General features: G+C 51.2%; 1 protein-coding gene across 2 annotated transcripts in view; it reads right to left on the bottom strand.

The window, feature by feature from the left end:
* Nucleotides 1–18,888, bottom strand: part of SIN3B (SIN3 transcription regulator family member B) — a 37,422-nt gene extending 18,534 nt beyond the window's left edge. For both annotated transcript variants that reach the window (XM_060008103.1, XM_060008101.1), the window contains exons 1-5: nucleotides 18,765–18,888; nucleotides 18,426–18,532; nucleotides 16,998–17,151; nucleotides 10,236–10,436; nucleotides 5,988–6,131 (exon numbers count right to left, since the gene is read on the bottom strand). In XM_060008103.1, the coding sequence (XP_059864086.1) occupies nucleotides 5,988–6,131; nucleotides 10,236–10,436; nucleotides 16,998–17,151; nucleotides 18,426–18,532; nucleotides 18,765–18,881 (723 nt within the window). In that variant the 5' untranslated portion in view covers nucleotides 18,882–18,888. The remainder of the gene's footprint in view (nucleotides 1–5,987; nucleotides 6,132–10,235; nucleotides 10,437–16,997; nucleotides 17,152–18,425; nucleotides 18,533–18,764) is intronic.
* Between the last annotated feature and the right edge of the window lie 439 nt (nucleotides 18,889–19,327).

The following is a 19,327-nucleotide window of genomic DNA, read 5'->3' on the forward strand; positions in this document are numbered from 1 at the left end:
ATTTCAGGCTAGAGGACCAGCAATGTGCAAGGCCCTGGCAGCAAGAGGAAGAAGTTGACGGTGCCAGGTCACTGGGGCGGGGGAGGAGGGGTTCCAGTCAAGTTTGCAATCTTTCCTACGAATAAGAAAACACATCTTGGGGACAATGTCATCACTTGGTGGGGTGCTCACTGCTAGTCCTCCCAGGCTCTACACCAAGCACTGATTAACAGGTCAGGGTGCTGGCAATATTTATGAAGAATGGTTCTGGAAGGATCTACTTGGCATTTGCATCTGTATGAAAGTCAGAGCAGGCAGGGGGGAAGGTGAACAGACCATGGCTTTTCTTCAGGGCTGGGCTGGAGAGGCACACTGCAATCAGTCCCACTACGTTCACGTTGCCTGCACCCGCTCCCACCACGGGGCCTATATGCAGGGACACTACGTGAAGGGTGTGCTGTCAGCCCAAAGCGTGGGCCGGGTGAACAAGTCGTGGTGCATCCAAACCAAACAGAGGCAACTGTCAGCTATGAGTTAGCTCTGTGTCTCTGTGTCCACTGTGTCACTGCTAGGGACAGGCATACGTGATACACTGTTAGGACAAACAGAAAAAACCCTAGGGGCAGAACAAATGGGACGCCAACTTTTTTAAAAGGATAAACATTTGTTTGCACATTCAGAGGAGATTTCTGGAAAGATACATACTATAAGACACTTGTAAGTACTTAACTCTGAGGAAACTGAGAATAGGAAAAAGGGAAGCTAACTTTTCATACTTGATGCTCTCACGAATGCTTGACTTTTCTCATGAGCGTGTACTATTTTTATACTCATAATTATAATAATAAAGACCTATTGTTTAACTACAGGCAAAACCTGTCCCTTAGAGGATTAAGCTCCTTTGGAGGGATTAGTTATCCGAAGACCCAAGCCTACTCCAAGAACCTAATGTGGAATAATTCTCAACTGGTATTTGCTGTAGATCCCAGAACAGGTGCAAACACCAATTCCTAAAGGAGGGGGACAGGTGACGATATGACGCGCTAAGTACGACTTGGGGGCGGGGGGCGGGGTTGAGAGGAAAGTGGGTAACCCACTGCTTGCCCGGCTAAGCTCACCCAGCTGGAAGGCAAGCTCAGTACCACTGATCTTCCCCTAACAGTTCAGGCAGTTCTTTGGTTTCAGTTAAATGTCCCAATGTGCAAATGCCTGAGGCAGAAGACCCCCAAAGACCATTCACATGGGGACTGGCTTGGCTTGCGTTTGTAAATAAAATTGGACTGGCACACAGCCATGCCCATTCGTTGACGTACGGGCCTGTGGCTGCTTTCCCGCTACCACGGCAGAGCTGAGTCTTTGCCACCCAGACTGTCTGGTCTGCAAAGCCTAAGATACTTACTGTCTGGCCCTTTATAGAAAAACTTTGCTAAGCCCTGATCTAGGCAAAGCAGTCAAGTTTAATTAGGACAATATCAAATTTCACCTTTGGTTTCTTTTTCCTGCAGTTTTAACAGAAATCTAAAAGTTAATGAAAAGATCATTCTATATGACAAATTATTTATGAGCATTTTAGTAATTTTTAAAAGTTGATTAAATCTTTTAAAATGTACAAGACAGTTCTAATTACACAATATACACTTAAAAAAAACACTGCTGAATTGATAGCAAATGCCATTTAAAGAAACTCTGTGGGCAGGTGCTTTTCTGAGAGAAATGCTTATTTTCTAGGGTGGGCTTTGTCAGTGTCCAACTTGGTAAATGCCAAGTTGTGTCCACCAGGGGGCACTGCAACCACAGCCCTCAGAGGACAAGAGGCTCTACTCACCCCCAACCCCGACCCATCAAGATGATAACTCAGGAACCAAGACCTGCAAAAAGTTCATGTGAGCTGTGCAGCAGCAAAAGCTGGCCAGGGACAGAGCCAGGCCTTTCTTCCCTGAGGCCATGAGGGTAGACTGCCCCTGGACCCTGAAGCACTGACAGCAATGACCCTGGGAAGGCCACCCAGGGATGCCACTGTGCACACATCTCTGCGGGGATGGGGTTCAGGGTAAAAGCTGCCAACGCCAGGGTCAGAGGTGAGATTTGAGGCCAAGACCCAAGAGGATGAGACCCCAAAACTATCCACCAACTGTACAAGGGAGCAACACAGGGCTTTACAGCAGGTGGCAGCATGTAGCTTGGGCTCCCGGGGACACAGAGGCCCAAGCACCCACAACCTTGGGCTAAGCCAACACAAGAAGGGTATGAGGCGGGAAGCAGGTGGTGAGAGCCCTCTGCTCCTCAGCCACGCGGCCCCCGGAGCCAGTTAGGAGAGTCTTTGACGAGCAGAAGCACACAGAGAAGGAAGATGGGAATGATGTAGGACTGCCAAGGACAGGTATTTGGGAACAGGGAGAAAAAAACCAAGTAGGGATTCTGAAGTTCAGAGAGATCCGCGGGGCAGATAATGGACTCGGAGGAGAAAGCTGGACTCGGGGATGGGGCCGTGAGGAGGCAGCTGGGCTGAGAGGCCCAGTGTAGAGGTGAGCTCCCTGCCCCCGGGGAGTCCAGACAAGGGCTTCCTTCAACCGCCCCCCGCCCCCCTGGTATCCCCCAAGAGCCTCCAGCAGGCCAGGCAGCCGGCTGGTCCTGGAGATGCAGAGGGAGACCCTGGGAGGAGTGGATGACACGACCAGACGGGATTCTAGGCCTACTTTCCCAGCACAACCGCAGCTGCTCTTTCCGGAACACTGAGCGCCAGCCAGGCCCCGCGAGAAGCACTTAAAGGACAACAGCTCAGTCCCCACCCGAGCAGGAGGGCCGGTCAGCCCCGTGTGAGAGAGAAGGCAACGAGGCCTGGGCGGTGACACGGCCAGCTCAAGCCTGCCTGTAGCACCCAGAGCCCGAGGAGGCCCAGGCTGTGTGCTCACGGGGCTCTGTCCAGGCCCCCAGGAAACACAAGGCTCCGGGCGGGTGGGCAGGACTGGTTACAGCTCCTGGACTTGTTTTCAGCCCAAAGGATGGGCACAGAGCTTCTCTGACTCTGAGTCAGGAAGTGCTTCTGGGTGGAACCTCCTCTTAGGGACGGTGCTCTGTGTCCCAGAGACAGTAACACGGGGACAAGCCCCGACCCGCACACCAGGGGTCTGCCCAATCGACTAAGAGTCTTGAACAGCATCCAAACTCAGACCGCTATCACCCCCGAGCCCCTTCCTTCAAGACCCACTGCCCCCCAGCCCTGTGCCCCCACTGCATCTTCATTCAAGAAGCAGACCCGGGAGAGGCGGTGGTGACACAGGAAGGTGGGAAGGATGGACTCTTGTGCGCTCACACCCCAAGTTGTCGTCGAGGGCAAAGAGGAAGAATAAAAAGAGGAAAGAGAACACTCAACAACCTAGGAAGAGAAGGAGCTTCCTCAACTCGAGGGTGCTTACGGAAAACCCACAGCTCACATCACACTCAACGGTGCAAGATGGAAAGCTTTTCCTCTAAGATCAGGAGCAAGATGTGGATATTGACCCTCACCACTTCTACTCAGCATAGTACTAGAAGTTCCATCAGAGCAATTAGGCCAAAACAGGAAATAAAAGGCATCCAAATTGGAAAGGAAGAAAGAAAACCATATTAGCAAATCCTAAGGAATCCACGAAAACTATCAAAGCTAATAAACTGGATAGGGCAAAGTTGCAGGATACAAAATCAACACAAAAAAGCAGTGGTGTTTCTATACATGAGCAATGAATAATCCAAAAATGAAATTAAGAAAACAATTCCATTTACAACAACAAAAAGAAAAAAATATTTGGAAATACATTTAACCAAGGGGGTGTAAGACTTACACAATGAAAAAAAAACTTTGAAACACGGTGGAAAGAAACTAAAGACTTAAATAAATGGAAAAATGCTGTGTATCTGTGGATTAATCTTGTTAGGATGGCAAAACTCCCCAAAACAGTTGAAAGATTCAATGCAATCATTTTCAAAATCCCAACGGCCTTTTTTGCTGGAGTGGAAAAGCCAATCTTTAAATTCATATGGTATTGCAAGGGGCCCTGACTAGCCAAAACAATCTTGAAAAAAAAAACAAAGTTGGGGGACTCACACTTCCTGATTTCAAACTTACTACAAAACTACAGTAATCATGACAGTGTGGTGCTGGCCTAAGGGCAGGCATGGAGATCAATGGATTAGAACTGAGTCCAGAAATAAACCCATAAAACTCTGGTCAATTGATTTTTGACAAGAGTGCCAAGACCATGCAATGATGGAAAGAGAACAGTTTCCTCAACAAACGGGATTGCCACATGTAGAGTGGACCCCTACCTCACCATATACAAACATTAACTCAAAATGGATCACCAACCTGAATAGAAGAGCTAACACTGTACAAGTACTAAAAGAAAACTTTAGGTAAACCTTCATGACCTCAGAACTAGCAATGGATTCTGAGATTTGACACTGAAAACATGAGCAACAAAAGAAAAAATAGGCAACTGGACTTGACCAAAATTTAAAACTGATGCGCACCAACACTAACAAGAAAGTGAAAAGACAACCTACAGAATAGAGGAAAATATTTGATAAAGGACTAACGTCAAGAACATGCAAAGAACTCTTACAACCCAGCAAGAGAGACAAAGCAAAAAAGGTGCAAAGTACTTAAATAGACATTTCTCCAAAGAAGATAAACAGATGGCCAATGAGCACATGAAATGCCCAATGTCATTAGTCAGCAGGGAAATGCAAATCAAAACCATAATAAGATACCATTTCACACCAACTACAAAGGCTATACATTTTTTTAAAAAAGGAAAACCTCAAGCATTGGTGATGATGTGGAAAACTGAAACCCTGGTATATTGCTAGTGAGAACGTAAAATGGTCCAGCCACCGTGGAAAACAGTGTGGCAGTTCCTCAAAAGTTTAACACAGTTACCACATGAGTCAGCACCTCCACTCCTAGGCATAGACAGAAAATGACTGAAAGCAGGTGTTCAAACAAAAAATTGTACATGCATGTTCACAGCACGATTCACAATGACTGAAAGGCGGCAACAACCCAAGTGTCCACTGATGGATGAATGGATGAACAAAATGTGGTCCATCCACACAATGGAATTATTATTTAGCCATAGAAGGGATGAAGTTCTGACACGTGCTACATCATGGATGAACCTTAAAATCATGATGCTGAGTGAAAGAAGCCAGACACCAACCCAAGGGCCACACGTTGCATGATTCCATCTCTGTGAAATGTCCGACAGGTAAATGCATAGAGACAGAAAGCAGATGAGTGGTTGCCAGAACCTAAGGAGCGGGGGATGGGGAGTGACTGCTAATGGGGACAGGTCTCCTTTTGGGGTGATGGGAATGTTCTGAAACTAGAGGGGGTGATGGCTGCACAACATTTTAAATATTCTAAATGCTATTGAAATGTACATTTTTAAATGGTGAGTTTCATGTTACGTGAATTTTCCTTCATTTTTTTTTTTTTTAAAAAGCCATAAGTTCATAGGAAAAAAAAAAAAGAGGAAATGGAAAGGGCAGGTCAGCAGGCCTCAGTCCACAGCAAAGGCAGAAAGGCTGACAGTGCAGTCTGCACCCCCAACCTCCCCATCGCAGGCCCCTCCTCCGCTATCAGCTCTCTGCACTCCCACCCTGAGTCACTGCCAAGCCTCCACCCAGTCCCTCCAGGGGGGTAGGCAGTGAGCCTGACCCCTCCCGCACCCTCCCACAAGGACCTGGTTACAGGCAGGTCTCCATGGGAAGACACTCTGCCTCCCAGCCAGCCCTTGTCACCTGGCTGCTGTCTGTCCAGAGAAGCCCTTTTGAGGATTTGCGCCAGCTCCCCGTGGAGGTGGAGCCTGCACTGGGGGCCCGTGCATGTCTGCACTGGCTGTGGCTTCTGAGGGAACTCAGTGTGTCTGGGGAGTGGATAAACCTGGCCTGGCCTGGGGGCTGCACTGGCAGGGGGTTCTGGCCGATGAGAACGTGGCCCCAGACTGGCATCGGTGCTCTGTACTCACCAGGGACCGCTTGGCTTCGGGCAGGAACTGTCCAAACTCGGAGAGCAGGTCCTCCTGGCCGCGGAAGAGGTTGGCCACCTCGGTGAACACCTCCTCTTCAGACATGCCTCGGAACGGACGGCCCTTCGTGCTCAGCTGCTCCTTCTGCCAATTTTCAGGGGAGGGAAAACGAGTCGTTAGCGAAGGAACCAGGAGGCACCCTAGGCTGTGACATTCAGGCATCCCACTGTGGAGGAGACAGAGGGATGACTCACGAAAGAAAACTGGCTGGCAGAGCCCGTGACTGCTGCCACCAGGAGAGGGGGTCCAGCCCGCTGCCCTGCTGACACCTCCGGGTGTCCCCTAACCACTCCCCCCCTCCCCCACCCCCTGCTCTGGAGAACAGCCTGTGCGCTTGAGTCTTGACCCTGCCGCACGACGCGGCCTGAGCCCCGGCCATGGATGCGGCCTGTGCTGGGAGTGTGGAGGGGATGTGGGAGGGGACGGTCATGGAAGGACCTGACCCCAGCCCTCAAGCACCCTTGAGCAGAGGCTGGGGAAGTGCAAGGTCAGTGGCGAACCCACGGTCCTCCCAAGGTCAAGGGGACTCATTCTGCTGGGCAGGGGACTGAGGAGCTAGCTCTGGGTCTGGAAGGGGCAGAGGGTGAAGAAGGAAGGGAAGGGACTTAGAGGTCAAAGGACCTGTTCCCCCAGAGTCACTAAGACTCCGGAAGGAAGATGGCTTGACCTGGAGCTTAAAGCAACAAGATGAGGACCAGACGGGACCCAGGTCGGCAGGGCAGAAAGCAGCGAACACAACCCAAGTCGGCCATCAGAAGTTAGTCCCTGTCAACTTTACACCCAGGAACGTGACAGAGCATGAGGCGCTGGTGTCGGGCCCTCCCAGCAGCAGGGCTTTGACATCCCCCCTCCACAGCTGCGAAGGGGGAAGAGACAAGGAATGGGGAGCCCTTTGCACGCCCTCCCCTCTCGGCCCTATGTACCCTGAGCAAAGTTACTTCCCAATCCTGGTACACGGAGCACCCGTTTGGGGGGAGAAAAAACTGCCTCCACCCTCTCCTGACCAAAGTTACCGGGACACTTGAAGGCCAAAGAAAAAAACAGGCAAAGACCATTCAGCTCAGACAATAAATACAAATCATCGCTATACAGATGAAACAGTGATCAGACTGAGTGATGTCTGAAGAAATACAATTTAAAACGGCGTCGCAGCATTTTTGCTCATCAGATTGCATAAGGACTGGTGATTTCTGATGAGGGTGTGGGGAACTGGGCGCTCTCATTACAAGGCGGAAAGGAAGACTGGTGCCACCGGCAGAGGGAAGCCTGGCGCCATCTACGATCATGTGCTGAGCGCACACCCTCTGACCTAGGGACGCACCTCCTGGGAATTTTCCTGCAGAGAGAGTCAGTTCTGCTCTAACACCTCTTTTGAACACAGATCTGTTTGGGACACGGACTAGGGAATGATTTGAGCGTGGTATGGATTCTGCATTTGCTGAGGCAGGTTTTGTCCAGGAGCAACATGGGGTGAATGTGGAAAAGTGTGCCCAGCTGAGCCAAGCCACCTGGTAATACACGACCCCCGACATACACACGCCCCCAACATCGCTCCCTCAGCTGCTAGAGCCACTCTGCCTGACCCCCCTCTGGGGTGACAACCCATCCCATTTTAGGAAACCTGCTCCTGGTACCTCAGTGACCCACAGGCTGCAACCTTTCCACACCCATGTCTACACATGACACTCAGGTCTTTCCCAAGGTCAAGTGCCGGATGTGCTGCAACATTCACAACATGCTTAGCCATTTAATGCGCGTACAACGGCGCTACCGGCTTCAAGTAGGTGCCTATCTTTTTTTAATGTGTTGCTGACACAGTTTTTGAGTCTCACGCTCTGATCCCGTTTTTCCATAAGACCTGTGGTTGGTGAGCATTTATTTGCAAAGCACGGTCATTTTGGGGGACATCAGGGCAGAACTGGCTGTGCTCATCCAGGCACACGACATATGTTCGAAGTTGTATAAAGGGAACAGCTGCCCATGGCTGACCTGAGGCAAGCACTGTGCTTGCATCAGTGACCTCGGTTAACCATATTTAACGGGGATCAGCACCCACAGCGCGGTAGCCATTTTATGGATTAGAACCCCGAGGTTCAGGGAGGTGAGGCAAAGGGCTCTGAGGGGACAGGGGGCACAGCTAAGGGCTGACTTGAGGCCCAACAGAGATAAAAAACGGTAACGTATGGCCCTAGAGCTGCTGCTTTGGCCTCACGGTGTCTTTTAAAAATCCGCATCAATGTTCGAAAATCAGGAAGAACTCACACAGAAATTCAGATTTCCAGCTCCTTTTGAAGAAACAGGCAACCTGAGAGTCGCCAGGGGGCTTGTTCTAAAAGCAGATGCTGGGCAGAACCTGGGGTAGCAACTCTGAGGGGAGGCCCAGGCAGCTTGCATTTCCAACCAACTCCCTGTGGCTCTGACTGGGGAACACTGAGCCGTACTTCCTTCCTCACGCTTTCTCCGAATCAACCCGTGGCCCTTTGCTAGGACCTTGGATAAGTCACTTTCACTTCTCTACACGCCAACAAACCGCTCCCCCTCCCCCCCGATTCCCACCAATACAACAGATACCTGCTGGCCTTCCCTCTAACGATCCTCCCAGCCCCTGAGATGTGGTGACCCCACGGAATCTGTGAAGAGCCCATAAACCCCCATGATCACAACATCACCCCTCCACACAGACTGATGTTCACAGCTGCCACTTGCAACCACTTATCTGTGAGAAGCAGGAAGTTCTCAATGCCGTACAAGGACCGTGCAGACACTGGACATGAGGCTGACAGGACCAAGCATGTCACTGGCACCACTGCCCACACACGTTTAGAGTATTGAAACAGTTCCAGTGCGTTTACAGGGAGCAAATGCTATCAATCTGATCCTAAACATTTATGCTAAAAAGAATCCCATGTTTTAATTTCACTTATCAAGGATGTGCAGAAGATTTCATTTTTAAAAGTGGGTTCTGCTGCCTAGAAAAGTAAAAGGCATCAGAAACTCCATGTCTGGGTGAGGATGACATCCGAACTCCTTGCATGACACAGATGTCCCTTGCCACCCGCCTGCCTGCACTTCCTGCTAAGTCCCCTGAAGCCAGCTGCCTGTTCTGGCCCCTGGGCCTTTGCACAGGCCAATCCCAGCACCGAGAGTCCACCTTTTGACTGACGGTTCTGACTGATTTGCCAAGATTCAACCTGAGTATCCTCTCCGTAACCCGCTATGGGGTCAGCAGCCCTCAACCCTGACACACCTGTCCTACACACAGTCCTTCCAGTCCACCCTAATCATTTCCAAGTTTCCTCCACGTCTAAACTGAACTCCTAAGCAACAGCAACCATTCATCCCTGCCGACCCAGCACCTGGCACAAAGCCCGGTTGTAATCAGCATAAATAAAGGGTAGTTTATTGTCTAAACAATAACTAAGCCATCTTATAAAAAGAAAACTATCTTCTTGGGTTCTTCTTTAATCCTCTAATGTGTGTTTCCTATTGAGGGTGCAGAGGTGCCTCAAGGGGCAAATTAAAATCAAACCTAAACAGAACTCCAACAGGTACATCCACGTTCACAGCAGCATTATTCACAATAGCCAGAATGTGGGAGCAACCCAAGTGTCTGCTGATGGATGAATGGATAAAGAAAATAAGGCGTAGCCGTACAATGGACTATTACTCAGCCTTAAAAAGAAGGCCATTCTGACACATGCTACGGTACAGATGGACCTTCAGGGCATTACGCTTAGTGAAACAAGCCAGGCACAGAGCACAAATACTGTACAATTCCACTCCTAGGAGGTCCCTATCGGAGTCAGATTCATAGAGACAGAAAGTACTGACAGAAGGGTGGGCGCCAGGAGCTGGGGGAAATGAGGAAGGGGCTGTTAGTGTTCCATGGGGACAGAGATTCAGGTGAGGAAGATGAAGAAGTTCTGGAAATGGATGATGGTGATGGCTGTGCAACAACGTGAATGTACTTAATGCCACTGAATGGTACACTTAAAGTTGGTTAAGTTTTGTATTTATATATATTTTACCACGGTAAAAAAAAAAAAGATTAACGCTAAAAAAAAAGAGCTAATCAGAATTTCCCAGGATTTCATGAATTCAGATTAGAAAATCTGAATGTTTCCAATGCACCTGATACTGGATGATGCCACAAACACCCACAAAGAAGTGTGACCTACGGCTTCTTACCTGGTAAGTGTGCAGTATCTCCAGGAATGACCGGTAGATTTCTGGGTGATCTAGAAAGCGGGTCTTAATCTTGTTCACGTAGCTGATGGCGTTGTTGAATTCCACAGAATCTGACTCCAAGGGCACCTGCGGTTTGTCCTCCTTATATAGCATCTGCTGCTTGACGTTCTCTGTACAGTCGCTGTGGTTGTGTGAATTCTCCTGACAACAGTACAACAGTGAGTTACTGTTGGGCCCGGCACCGGGAACAGATTGTGAGAAACGCCAGACTGAGCCACAGTGTGCAAGAACAGGCAAAACTTAGCACAGAGCCAAGTTTTTTACGTCGACGCAGAAAAAGGTTACTTCTGGGGGCCTGGAGAGAGAGAAGCAGGGAGGGGGCCCCCAGAGACAGCCCCACCTCGGCGTTCTGAGTGCCTGCGCGCTCCTGGGAGAGTCTCACGAACTCACGTCTGCCTGATCCTTCCAACAGATTCAAAGAACATGAACCTGAGAGGCACACTCGATACACTTGGAGAAATTAGCATTCGGGAGAGATTTACAAAGAGTGGATTGTTTAATCCTTTTTGGAGCAGAGTAAAGTCTTCCCACACCTCTGGCCAGCCCATTTCAGCAAGACTGTTTTCAGGTGTGAAAGCACCAGCTGTCAGCAGGCATGAGACTGGGACCCTGCAGGTGAGGGGGGGCCACTGTCCAGGTTGCCCAGGGCTGCGGGACTTTTGGTGCTAGGCCTGGGGCGAGTCACTTGAGAGAAGAGAGATGGGCCCTGAGCAGTCATCAAGCATGCTCTCCACTGATGTGCTTTTCTGTCAGTACCAATAAAAATAAACAACAGACATACACCTCTCTCCTGGGAAGTCGGAATCTTAATGCACAGTGGGACAGGACCACCCCGCAAAGGAGGTGATCTTTATGCTTCTAAACTGGAATTTTGTGTGTGGTCCTGAGGGCGGCCTCCCTCTGCCACTGACCACGGCTGGGCATCCTGCAGGTCCCCAACTGGGTCTCGGGCAGGCTGGGATCCTTCGGGTTCAGCTTTAGGTCTTTGCTAACACACCACCTTTCAGCGAGTCTTCCAGAACCATCCTGCACCAAAATAAAATGACCCTTATCTCCCAGCACTCTGAGCCCCTTTCTTGCTCTGTTTTTCTCCACAGCACATATCACCTTCCTATAGGAAACATATTTTACTTACTTTATTCTCTCCCCAGCCCTGATCAGAAGGCAAACTCCAGGAGGGCAGGGATTCTATTTTGGTCAATGCTATATCCTCAGTGCCTGGAACAGTGCTTGGAACAGAGTGGGCTTCATCCACTGTTGGGGATGATCAGATGGACCGATGAAGGATAAAATCCCCTGTGGCGCCTGGCACCGCCTCTGGCACCCACAGCTGACCCTAGACTCCAGGGGACACCGGGCACACTGCTGCCCACTGCTGCAGAACTGTCATCACAACAGACACCTCCGCCAGGCACACCCACAGGTACCTGAGTGGGTCTACTAGCGCGCTGGGGCTGCCACAACAAATACCACAGACTGGGCAGCGTCAGTGACAGACGTTTATTTCCTTGAAGTTCTGGAGGCTGGAAGTCCAAGATCAAGGTGCCAGCAGGGTTGGTATCTCCTGAGGCCTCTTGGCTGGTAGACGGGTGTCTTCTCGCTGTGTCCTCACAGGGTCCTTCCTCTGTGCACACATATCCCTGGGATCTCTCCTTGTGTCCTAATTTCCTCTCCTTATAAGGACACCCGTCAGACTGGATTGAGGCCCATCCTAATGGCCTCATTTTGCCTAAATTATCTCTGTAAAGACCCCATCTCCAAATACAGTCACATTCTGAGATACTGAGGGTTAGAACTTCAAGATATGAATTTGGGGGTGGGGGCACAATTCAGCCCATGACAGCGGGTGTAGAGGCAACTCTAGGAAGTCTGAGCCGAGGAACACAGACACGAAAGATCCAGAGCAGTCACAACTCTAAGCACCGTTTCTCCCTGGCACTAGAATTTGTTCTATGACACTTCGGGGATGCTGTTCCTGATTACCTTTGCTTAAGCTCACAGAAGTCCGTGCTCATGTTCCTTCATGGTACACAGGCTTGGCGGCAGAAGGAGCTGGAAGGAGTTGGACAGGGGCAGGGGGAAGGGAGCAGCCCTTGAGCAGCCTCGGAGCCGAGGTTTGCTTCAGAGGAGGCTGTGGGGAGCTCCCTCCCCACCACTGCGAGGGGGCATTTTCAAGCACCATGTGCCTCTTCCAATTCCCTGGAGTGAGTCACGGTGACAAGATGGGAGAAGCACCCCTGGAGACCAGGGCTCGGCAAAAGGCCGGACAGTAATGGTGCAACTGCTGTGGCAAACAGTCTGGCGATTCTTTAGTAAGTTAAACATGGTCACTAGGTGACTGAGCAATTCCACTCCTAGGTATCCACCCACAGAACCAAAGACAGGTGTTCAAACAAATCCTTGTACATGCAGGTTCACAGCAGCAGTGTTCACAATCGCCGGAAGGTGGAAAAAACCTAGGTGTCTGTCCATCAACTGATGAACAGATGACCAAAATGCGGTCCATACCTGCAGTGGAATATTATACAGCCTTAAAAAGGAATGATGCTCTGGTATAACATGGATGAACCTCGAAAACATGCTGAGAGAAGGAAGCCCAGACACAAAAGGACATATAGTATATGATTCCATTTATATTAAGTATCCTGAACAGGAAACTCTACAGAGACAGAAAGTGGATTAGTGGTTGCCAGGGGCTGGTTGGGTGGGGGCAGAATTGGGAAGTACCGTTTCTTTTTGGGGTCATAGAAATGTTCTGGGATTAGTAGTGGTGGTTGCATGGTATTGTGAATACACTAACAGCCACTGAATTGGACACTTTAAAATGGTCATAATGATGAATTTTATGTTACATAAATATCACAATTTAAAAAAATTTTTTAAGTAATCTGAAAGCTGTAAAAATGACCAAGCATACAAAAATAAGCTGGCTTTGTTCCCTGGGCCACAGTTTGCCAACCCTTGGTCTAAACTTTCTAGAACAATCCATGCTTTTGTCTTCTCTGCCTGCTGTGAGTGGCCTCAACCAGGCACAGTCAGAAACGCCTCCTAGACACTGATAAGCGCCCTACATGGCAGACTTGTCCATCTGAGTGTCCACATACAGCCCCACCCAGATATTTAAGACATGCCTCAGATGGACTTTCCAAACACAGAACAGCCCCCTGGCCCACCCCCATGTCATCCCAGCAGGTGCTGCTTTCACCCAGAGACTCAGGCATCCCGCAATCACCCCTGGTGATCTCACTGATTTTTCTCGCTTTCACTGACACCCACCCCTGGCCCACATCACCGTCCACTCCAACTGGTTCCCACGCCCCTCCCTAGCCTCCCAGATCCACTCTTGCCCCCTCAGTCCACTGCTGGCACAGCAGCCAGAGAAGCCTTTCCAGAACTTTCCCCTGGCTTCCCACGCTCCTGGCTCTCTCTCCTACACTCTCTGCTTCAGGTTCTGACCACACCAGCTTCCTGGCTGTCTCTCAGGCACACCCACTCGTTCCCACCTCAGGCCTCTATGTCCCCACCAGGAAGACTCCCCGGGGGGCCACAGGCATGGCTGCTGCTCCCCTCACTCAGCCTCTGCCCACGGCACCTCCCAAGGCCTGGCCCCTGCTGTCTGTCACCTACAGCACTGGACTCCCTCCTGTATTTCACATCTGTCCATATGTGTCTCACGTGAGTCCCCACCTCAACCATGCAAGTGCCCTGAGAGCCATGACTCTCAGCGCCTGGCACAGAGGAGGTGGCCTACACCTGCTCCATGGGTGACTAAGACAAACACGAGAGGCAACCTCCCAGGAACTAACTGAACTTCGAATGACCCTTCCCGGAGGGAAGACGGCCGGCTTCCCTTTGAACGTAAAGGGGTCACTAAATTACAAGCTGCACCTCAAGGTTTATCTCTTTACTTATCATCCAAGCAGCCGTCGTCCCAGCCAAGCACAAGAAGGCCGGCCCCAAGAGGCAGGGTCCACCCTGAACAAGACCCAGCAGCCAAGATTCATCACTTTCCCACCGACATCCAGTGTCCCGTCCCTCTGACGTCCCGGAACAGGGACAGTCGTGAACAAGACAGACGTAGCCCTCCTGTCTAATCTGGAGGACTCAGTCTGCCAGGGAAGGCAAACCAACAAGAAACAGTGGATTTTCTATTTCTTAGCTTTGCTATGTTATTTTGAAGTATATAGAACGGGGTGCTGTGAAAATGACTTGGGGATGGGAGTGGAGGACTCTCTGAGGAGGTGGCGTTACAACTAAGGCCAACCAGATCCTAAAAGATGTTGATTCAGGGGGACGTTCTTCCTGCCACGGTCCCCGGCCCCTCTCTGGCCACACTTCCCACATCATGGCACATGTCTATCTTCCCTTTAGATCAGTGTTCTCAACTGGGGCGATTCTGCCCCCCAGGGGACACGTGGCAATGTCTAGAGACATTTCAGGTTGTCATCCTGGGGGAGGGGGCGCTCCTGGTATCAGGTGGGTGGAGGCCAGGGATGCTGCTCAACACCCTACAGAGCACAAAATGCCCCCACAAGGAAGAACGATCTGGGCCCAGTGGCGACAGTGCCAAGGCTGAGAAACCCTGCACAAAAGGCTCCCCACAGGCTAGGACTTATTTATCTTCCTCAGCATCTAAGAACTATTCCCTCCTTGTCTATAGTTGACAGGATACATGATGAGATGAAAACTGGAAACACACACACACACACACACACACACACACACACACACACACACACACACACACGGAGCTATACTTCAAAATAGTGAAGCCAGAAAAACCAATTTAAAAAAAATCACCAGGGCACTGGCGAGTAGGGAGCCCCATAAAGTTCTACTGTGGATTCGGAAGGACTCTAGGAAGGTGAGAAGACATTGCGTTTGCGCCTGGCGTGAAGCAGGGCTGGAAACGTGGCAGGTCCGTGGATGTGACTGAAACCACGTGGGTGGCACGTGTCCCGAGGGAACGAAGGACACGTACCTCTCCCCCTGAGGAAGGGGTCCTACATATGGCTGTTTCCAGGCTGCAGCGAGACCATAAAGCCCTGGTAGGCAGCTATCAAGGGAAAGTTCTCATCAAGCCCGTCTTCAAGTTAACAGACCTGCAGTCACAAAATCCCCTAGGGGCGGATAAGACTGGCCCGGTCTCCTTGTCTCTCCAATAGTCCTTGAAGCTGTGTGTGGAGCAGCAGGGGCCTTCTGGCTACTTAAGGGAAGGTGAGGCTCATGTGGAGATCCAGCCCCAAGAGCAGTTACTCCAACAGGGCTTGAGAAGGCGAATTCCACACGTGGAGTGCAATTTAGGCCTTGGATTCCAGCTCTTTCTTAACAAGTGATGGTAATGACACCCAGTGTTTACGCAGCGCTTCAGATTCAGCAAAGTGCTCCTGCACACGTTCCTGCAAACGAGCTTGCTTTTCTCCCCTAGCCGTGACTGTTCTGAAGATTAATCTCCGCTAAGGCTTTTATCATCTGGAGGAAGGAGCGCTACCTCTGGCTCCTGGGGCTCCATTTGCAAACATGAAATGGAAGCTTTTGGAATTCAGTAGCCGAAGGCTTCCAAGTTCCTTTTTAAAACTGAGGTGCACTCCTCGGCTTTAATGAGACAATGTTCTGACGGTGGAGGTTGCCTTGTGCAGAGAAAAGGCAGAATTTATGTGCCAGCCCCCCTCGGAGAGGGACCAGCCACTGCCACATTGCCTCTCACTGCTCTCTTTTCAAATCCTGACTCCCTAATTGATAGGAAACTACAGTCTCCTTTATCATCAGAGGAGAAACCTACAAAATGCATCCAGAGTAGATTTTTGCCTTCCCTGCAAAAACCCCTGGGGCAAGATGGAGGAGGTTGAAAGAGCTCATTCACTTACACCAGCACTTCTCAATGCTGTGATTTTTGCTCCCAGGAGACACTTGGCTATGTCTAGAGACATTTTTGGCTGTCTTGACTGGGTGAGGGCCTAGCGGGTGGAGGCCAGGGATGCGGCTGAACACCCCACAATGCCCTAGACAGCACCCCCGCAGCAAAGGGTTATGCCCTAAATGGCAACAGGGCCGAGGAGAGAAAAAGACAACCGTTACCTTATAAAAGTAAAGCTCAAACAGGCTTTCTTTTTCTCAGGGGATCTGGTGAGCAAACACAAGAAGGGACTGCATAGATAGAAGAGGCAGCAACCTGTCACTCGAGAAAGAAGGGACCAAAGCCACAAGCCTGAGCTCGGTCAGTGATCCTGCTGGCAGGTGAATGAAGCACAGCAACAATAAACGTGTCTAGTCACACATGCATCTCCACCGCTTTATTCTGTGGGTGGCACCGAGGGTGATCAGAGGGACCACAGGCCCAACTACAAGCGTGGCCTGCCTAGTGCGCTCGGGGGGAGAGCCTCAAACCAAGACCTCCGTGACTGTGGACGCAATTATTTTGACTGGACGTACAACTGTGTCAGGAGAATGCCTCCCTGACACACACAGACACATCCGCTCTTGATTTAAATACGCCGAAAGGATCAGTTTGGGATGCAGAGGTTGCCTATGTAGGTGTTTCAATCTATTCTGATTTCTGCTAGATGCATTTTAAGAAAAAGATCGGCTCTTCACCAGCTTTCCAGCTGTGAAATACACGAGCCACGCTGTCCGGCCTGCGTATCTGAGTACCACGGTGGGCTGTGCTAAGGCCAGATCACTCAAACCACTGCAGCGGCATACCTGGCTTGACAGAGGCGACTGTATGTTTAACTTGCCGTTCTTGGGAATGTCTATTCTGTACCCGAGAGGGAGGAAAGCGTTGAATCCAACAATCAGGTCAGGGTGTTCGTGGAAGAGCTGCGACACTCGTCGGATGACTCCAGGAGTATCGATGCTGGAACGAAGAATGAGAGTGGGCAGAAGCGTCTCGGGAAGCAAACTGAAAGCAGAATCGACTCCTCCCTTACCCGTGCCATGGCACGAGCTCCTCAACAGACAATGAAGCACCCTCAAATGTGACTGGCGTGATTCTGCCCACGGCGATCCACTGCCAAGGCAACCGGGCCTGGGCTCCCTGTGCCTTCCTGGCAAAACCCACAGAAGATGTACACAGCACGGCTCCCGAAACACTGCAAGCTCATGTGCTAGGTTCTGAAAATGTCAGGACAGCCAGCTGCAGGTCCTGGGTTCCATACAGTGACAGAAGGTTAAAGCCCTCTAAAGGGGAGACAGATTCATTTCACATGAATTAGGAGACCATGACACAGGAGTTGTTCCCAGCAAGTGACTATAATGTATAAATGTCAAAGGCCCTGCAAGTATGAAAGCTGCTAAGAATCTGAGGGGAGAGACAGGGTCTCCCTTAGGGCTTCAGTCAGGGCCAAGGTCTTAGCATCATGCTTGTGGAAGGAAACCAGGCGGGCCCTTCCGTATTTCCTCAGAGGGGGAAGCAGCACAGTGGGGATGTGACACTTTAGAATCTAAGTCAGAGGGACTGAGCTCTGGTCCTGTCCCTGCTCCTAAGGTGGATCTGGGCAAACCGCTGGCCCACTCTAAGCCTCAGTGAGCCCCTGTCAAACAAGCTCACTATCTATCGGGAGGTCCCCGGTCTATCTCTAACCCTCCTGATTCTGTGCCTATGAATACAGCTAATGTGTTTTAAAGGCCTTCTAAGTGCCAGGTTCCTTACTAAGCATTTTATGCGCATTATTTCCAAGCAGGCCTGGCACTGGGGTGAGGCAAGTGAGGCACTCACCTTGGGGATAAGATTTAAGAGAGTGCGACAATATTCGACAATCAAGATAAATAACATTTTCATGCAGTGCTTGAAAAAAAATCGAAAATAATTTTTAAAAATCCCCAACGAACAAAATTCTTTTAAAAAATCAACATTTTGAGTAAAGACAGGATCCGACTCTATGCTTGCTCGACTGCCTCACTTGCCGCACCCCATCACTGCCCTCGTTCCAGGAATCCCCGCAACAGCTCCACAAGGGGGTACCTTTCCGTCTCGTTTTTTGGAAGAAGGAACTGAGGCTCCCAGAAGTTCGACAACCTGCACAAGGGGTCACCCTGTTGAGGGGCAGCCGGAGTTGGGGGCTCCCATCCCGCTCAGGGAGACTGAGGCCCAGGGTGGCCCTCCGGGACGGGTAGGGGCCCCGCTGGTACCTCTGGCTTTTGAACTCCTTCATGATCTCCAGGAAACCATTGTAAGTGGCAGGGTCGCTGCCGAAGCGGATCTTCACCTGGTCCAGGTAGGTGAGGGCGTCCTCCACCTGAGGGGAGGGGGGAGGGTCCAGCTGGGCCGCGGTCCGCGGAGGAGGGGACGGGAGCGGGGATCCCGGCGGGAGGGGGACGGGCCGGGCATCCGAGGGGCGGAGGTGGGGAGTCGGGGGTCCGGGGCCGCGCGGAGGGGAGGCCGAGGGCCGGGCGGGGCCCGGTGGGGGGCGCCGGCCTGCGGGGGCTGGACGACAGGGGTCTCCCAGCGAGGGCTGGCCCACCACTCACGTGCACCGGCAGCTTCTCGTGGCCCGCAGAGCCCGAGCGACCCCAGCGGGCGCCGCTCAGCCCCCGGCCCGCGGGGCCGCCGCCGCCGCCGCCGCCGCCGCCGCCAGCGTGCGCCATGTTGGAAGTCGGAGCCGCGGCCCGCCCCGCCCCCGCCCGAGGCCCGGCCGCGCATGCGCTGGCCCCGCCCTTGAGGGGCTTGGCCTGGTGACGCCAGGGAAGGCGGGGCTTCTTGAAGGTTCCCTGTAGGATCTTACCCTTAAAACTGAAATGCTACTAAAACGCTTTACATACCACGTGTGGGCAAAGCAAGACCTGCTGCCTGCTTTTGTCCGGCCCCACAAGCAAGCTCAGAATGGTTTTTACAATTTTAAAAGTTGGAAAAAATCGGAGAAGGCTATTCCGTGACACGTGAAAATTCTATGAAATGCAAATTTCGGTGTCTGTAAAATAAAGTTTTGCTGGAACACAGGCACGCCCACTCGTTTACCGGTCATTTCCGGCTATCTTTGTGCTACAACAGCAGGGTGAATAGCTGCGACAGATGCTAAGATCTACACGCCTGA

Source organism: Delphinus delphis, chromosome 3 (genome assembly GCF_949987515.2).
Source record: "Delphinus delphis chromosome 3, mDelDel1.2, whole genome shotgun sequence".
Taxonomy (NCBI): domain Eukaryota; kingdom Metazoa; phylum Chordata; class Mammalia; order Artiodactyla; family Delphinidae; genus Delphinus; species Delphinus delphis.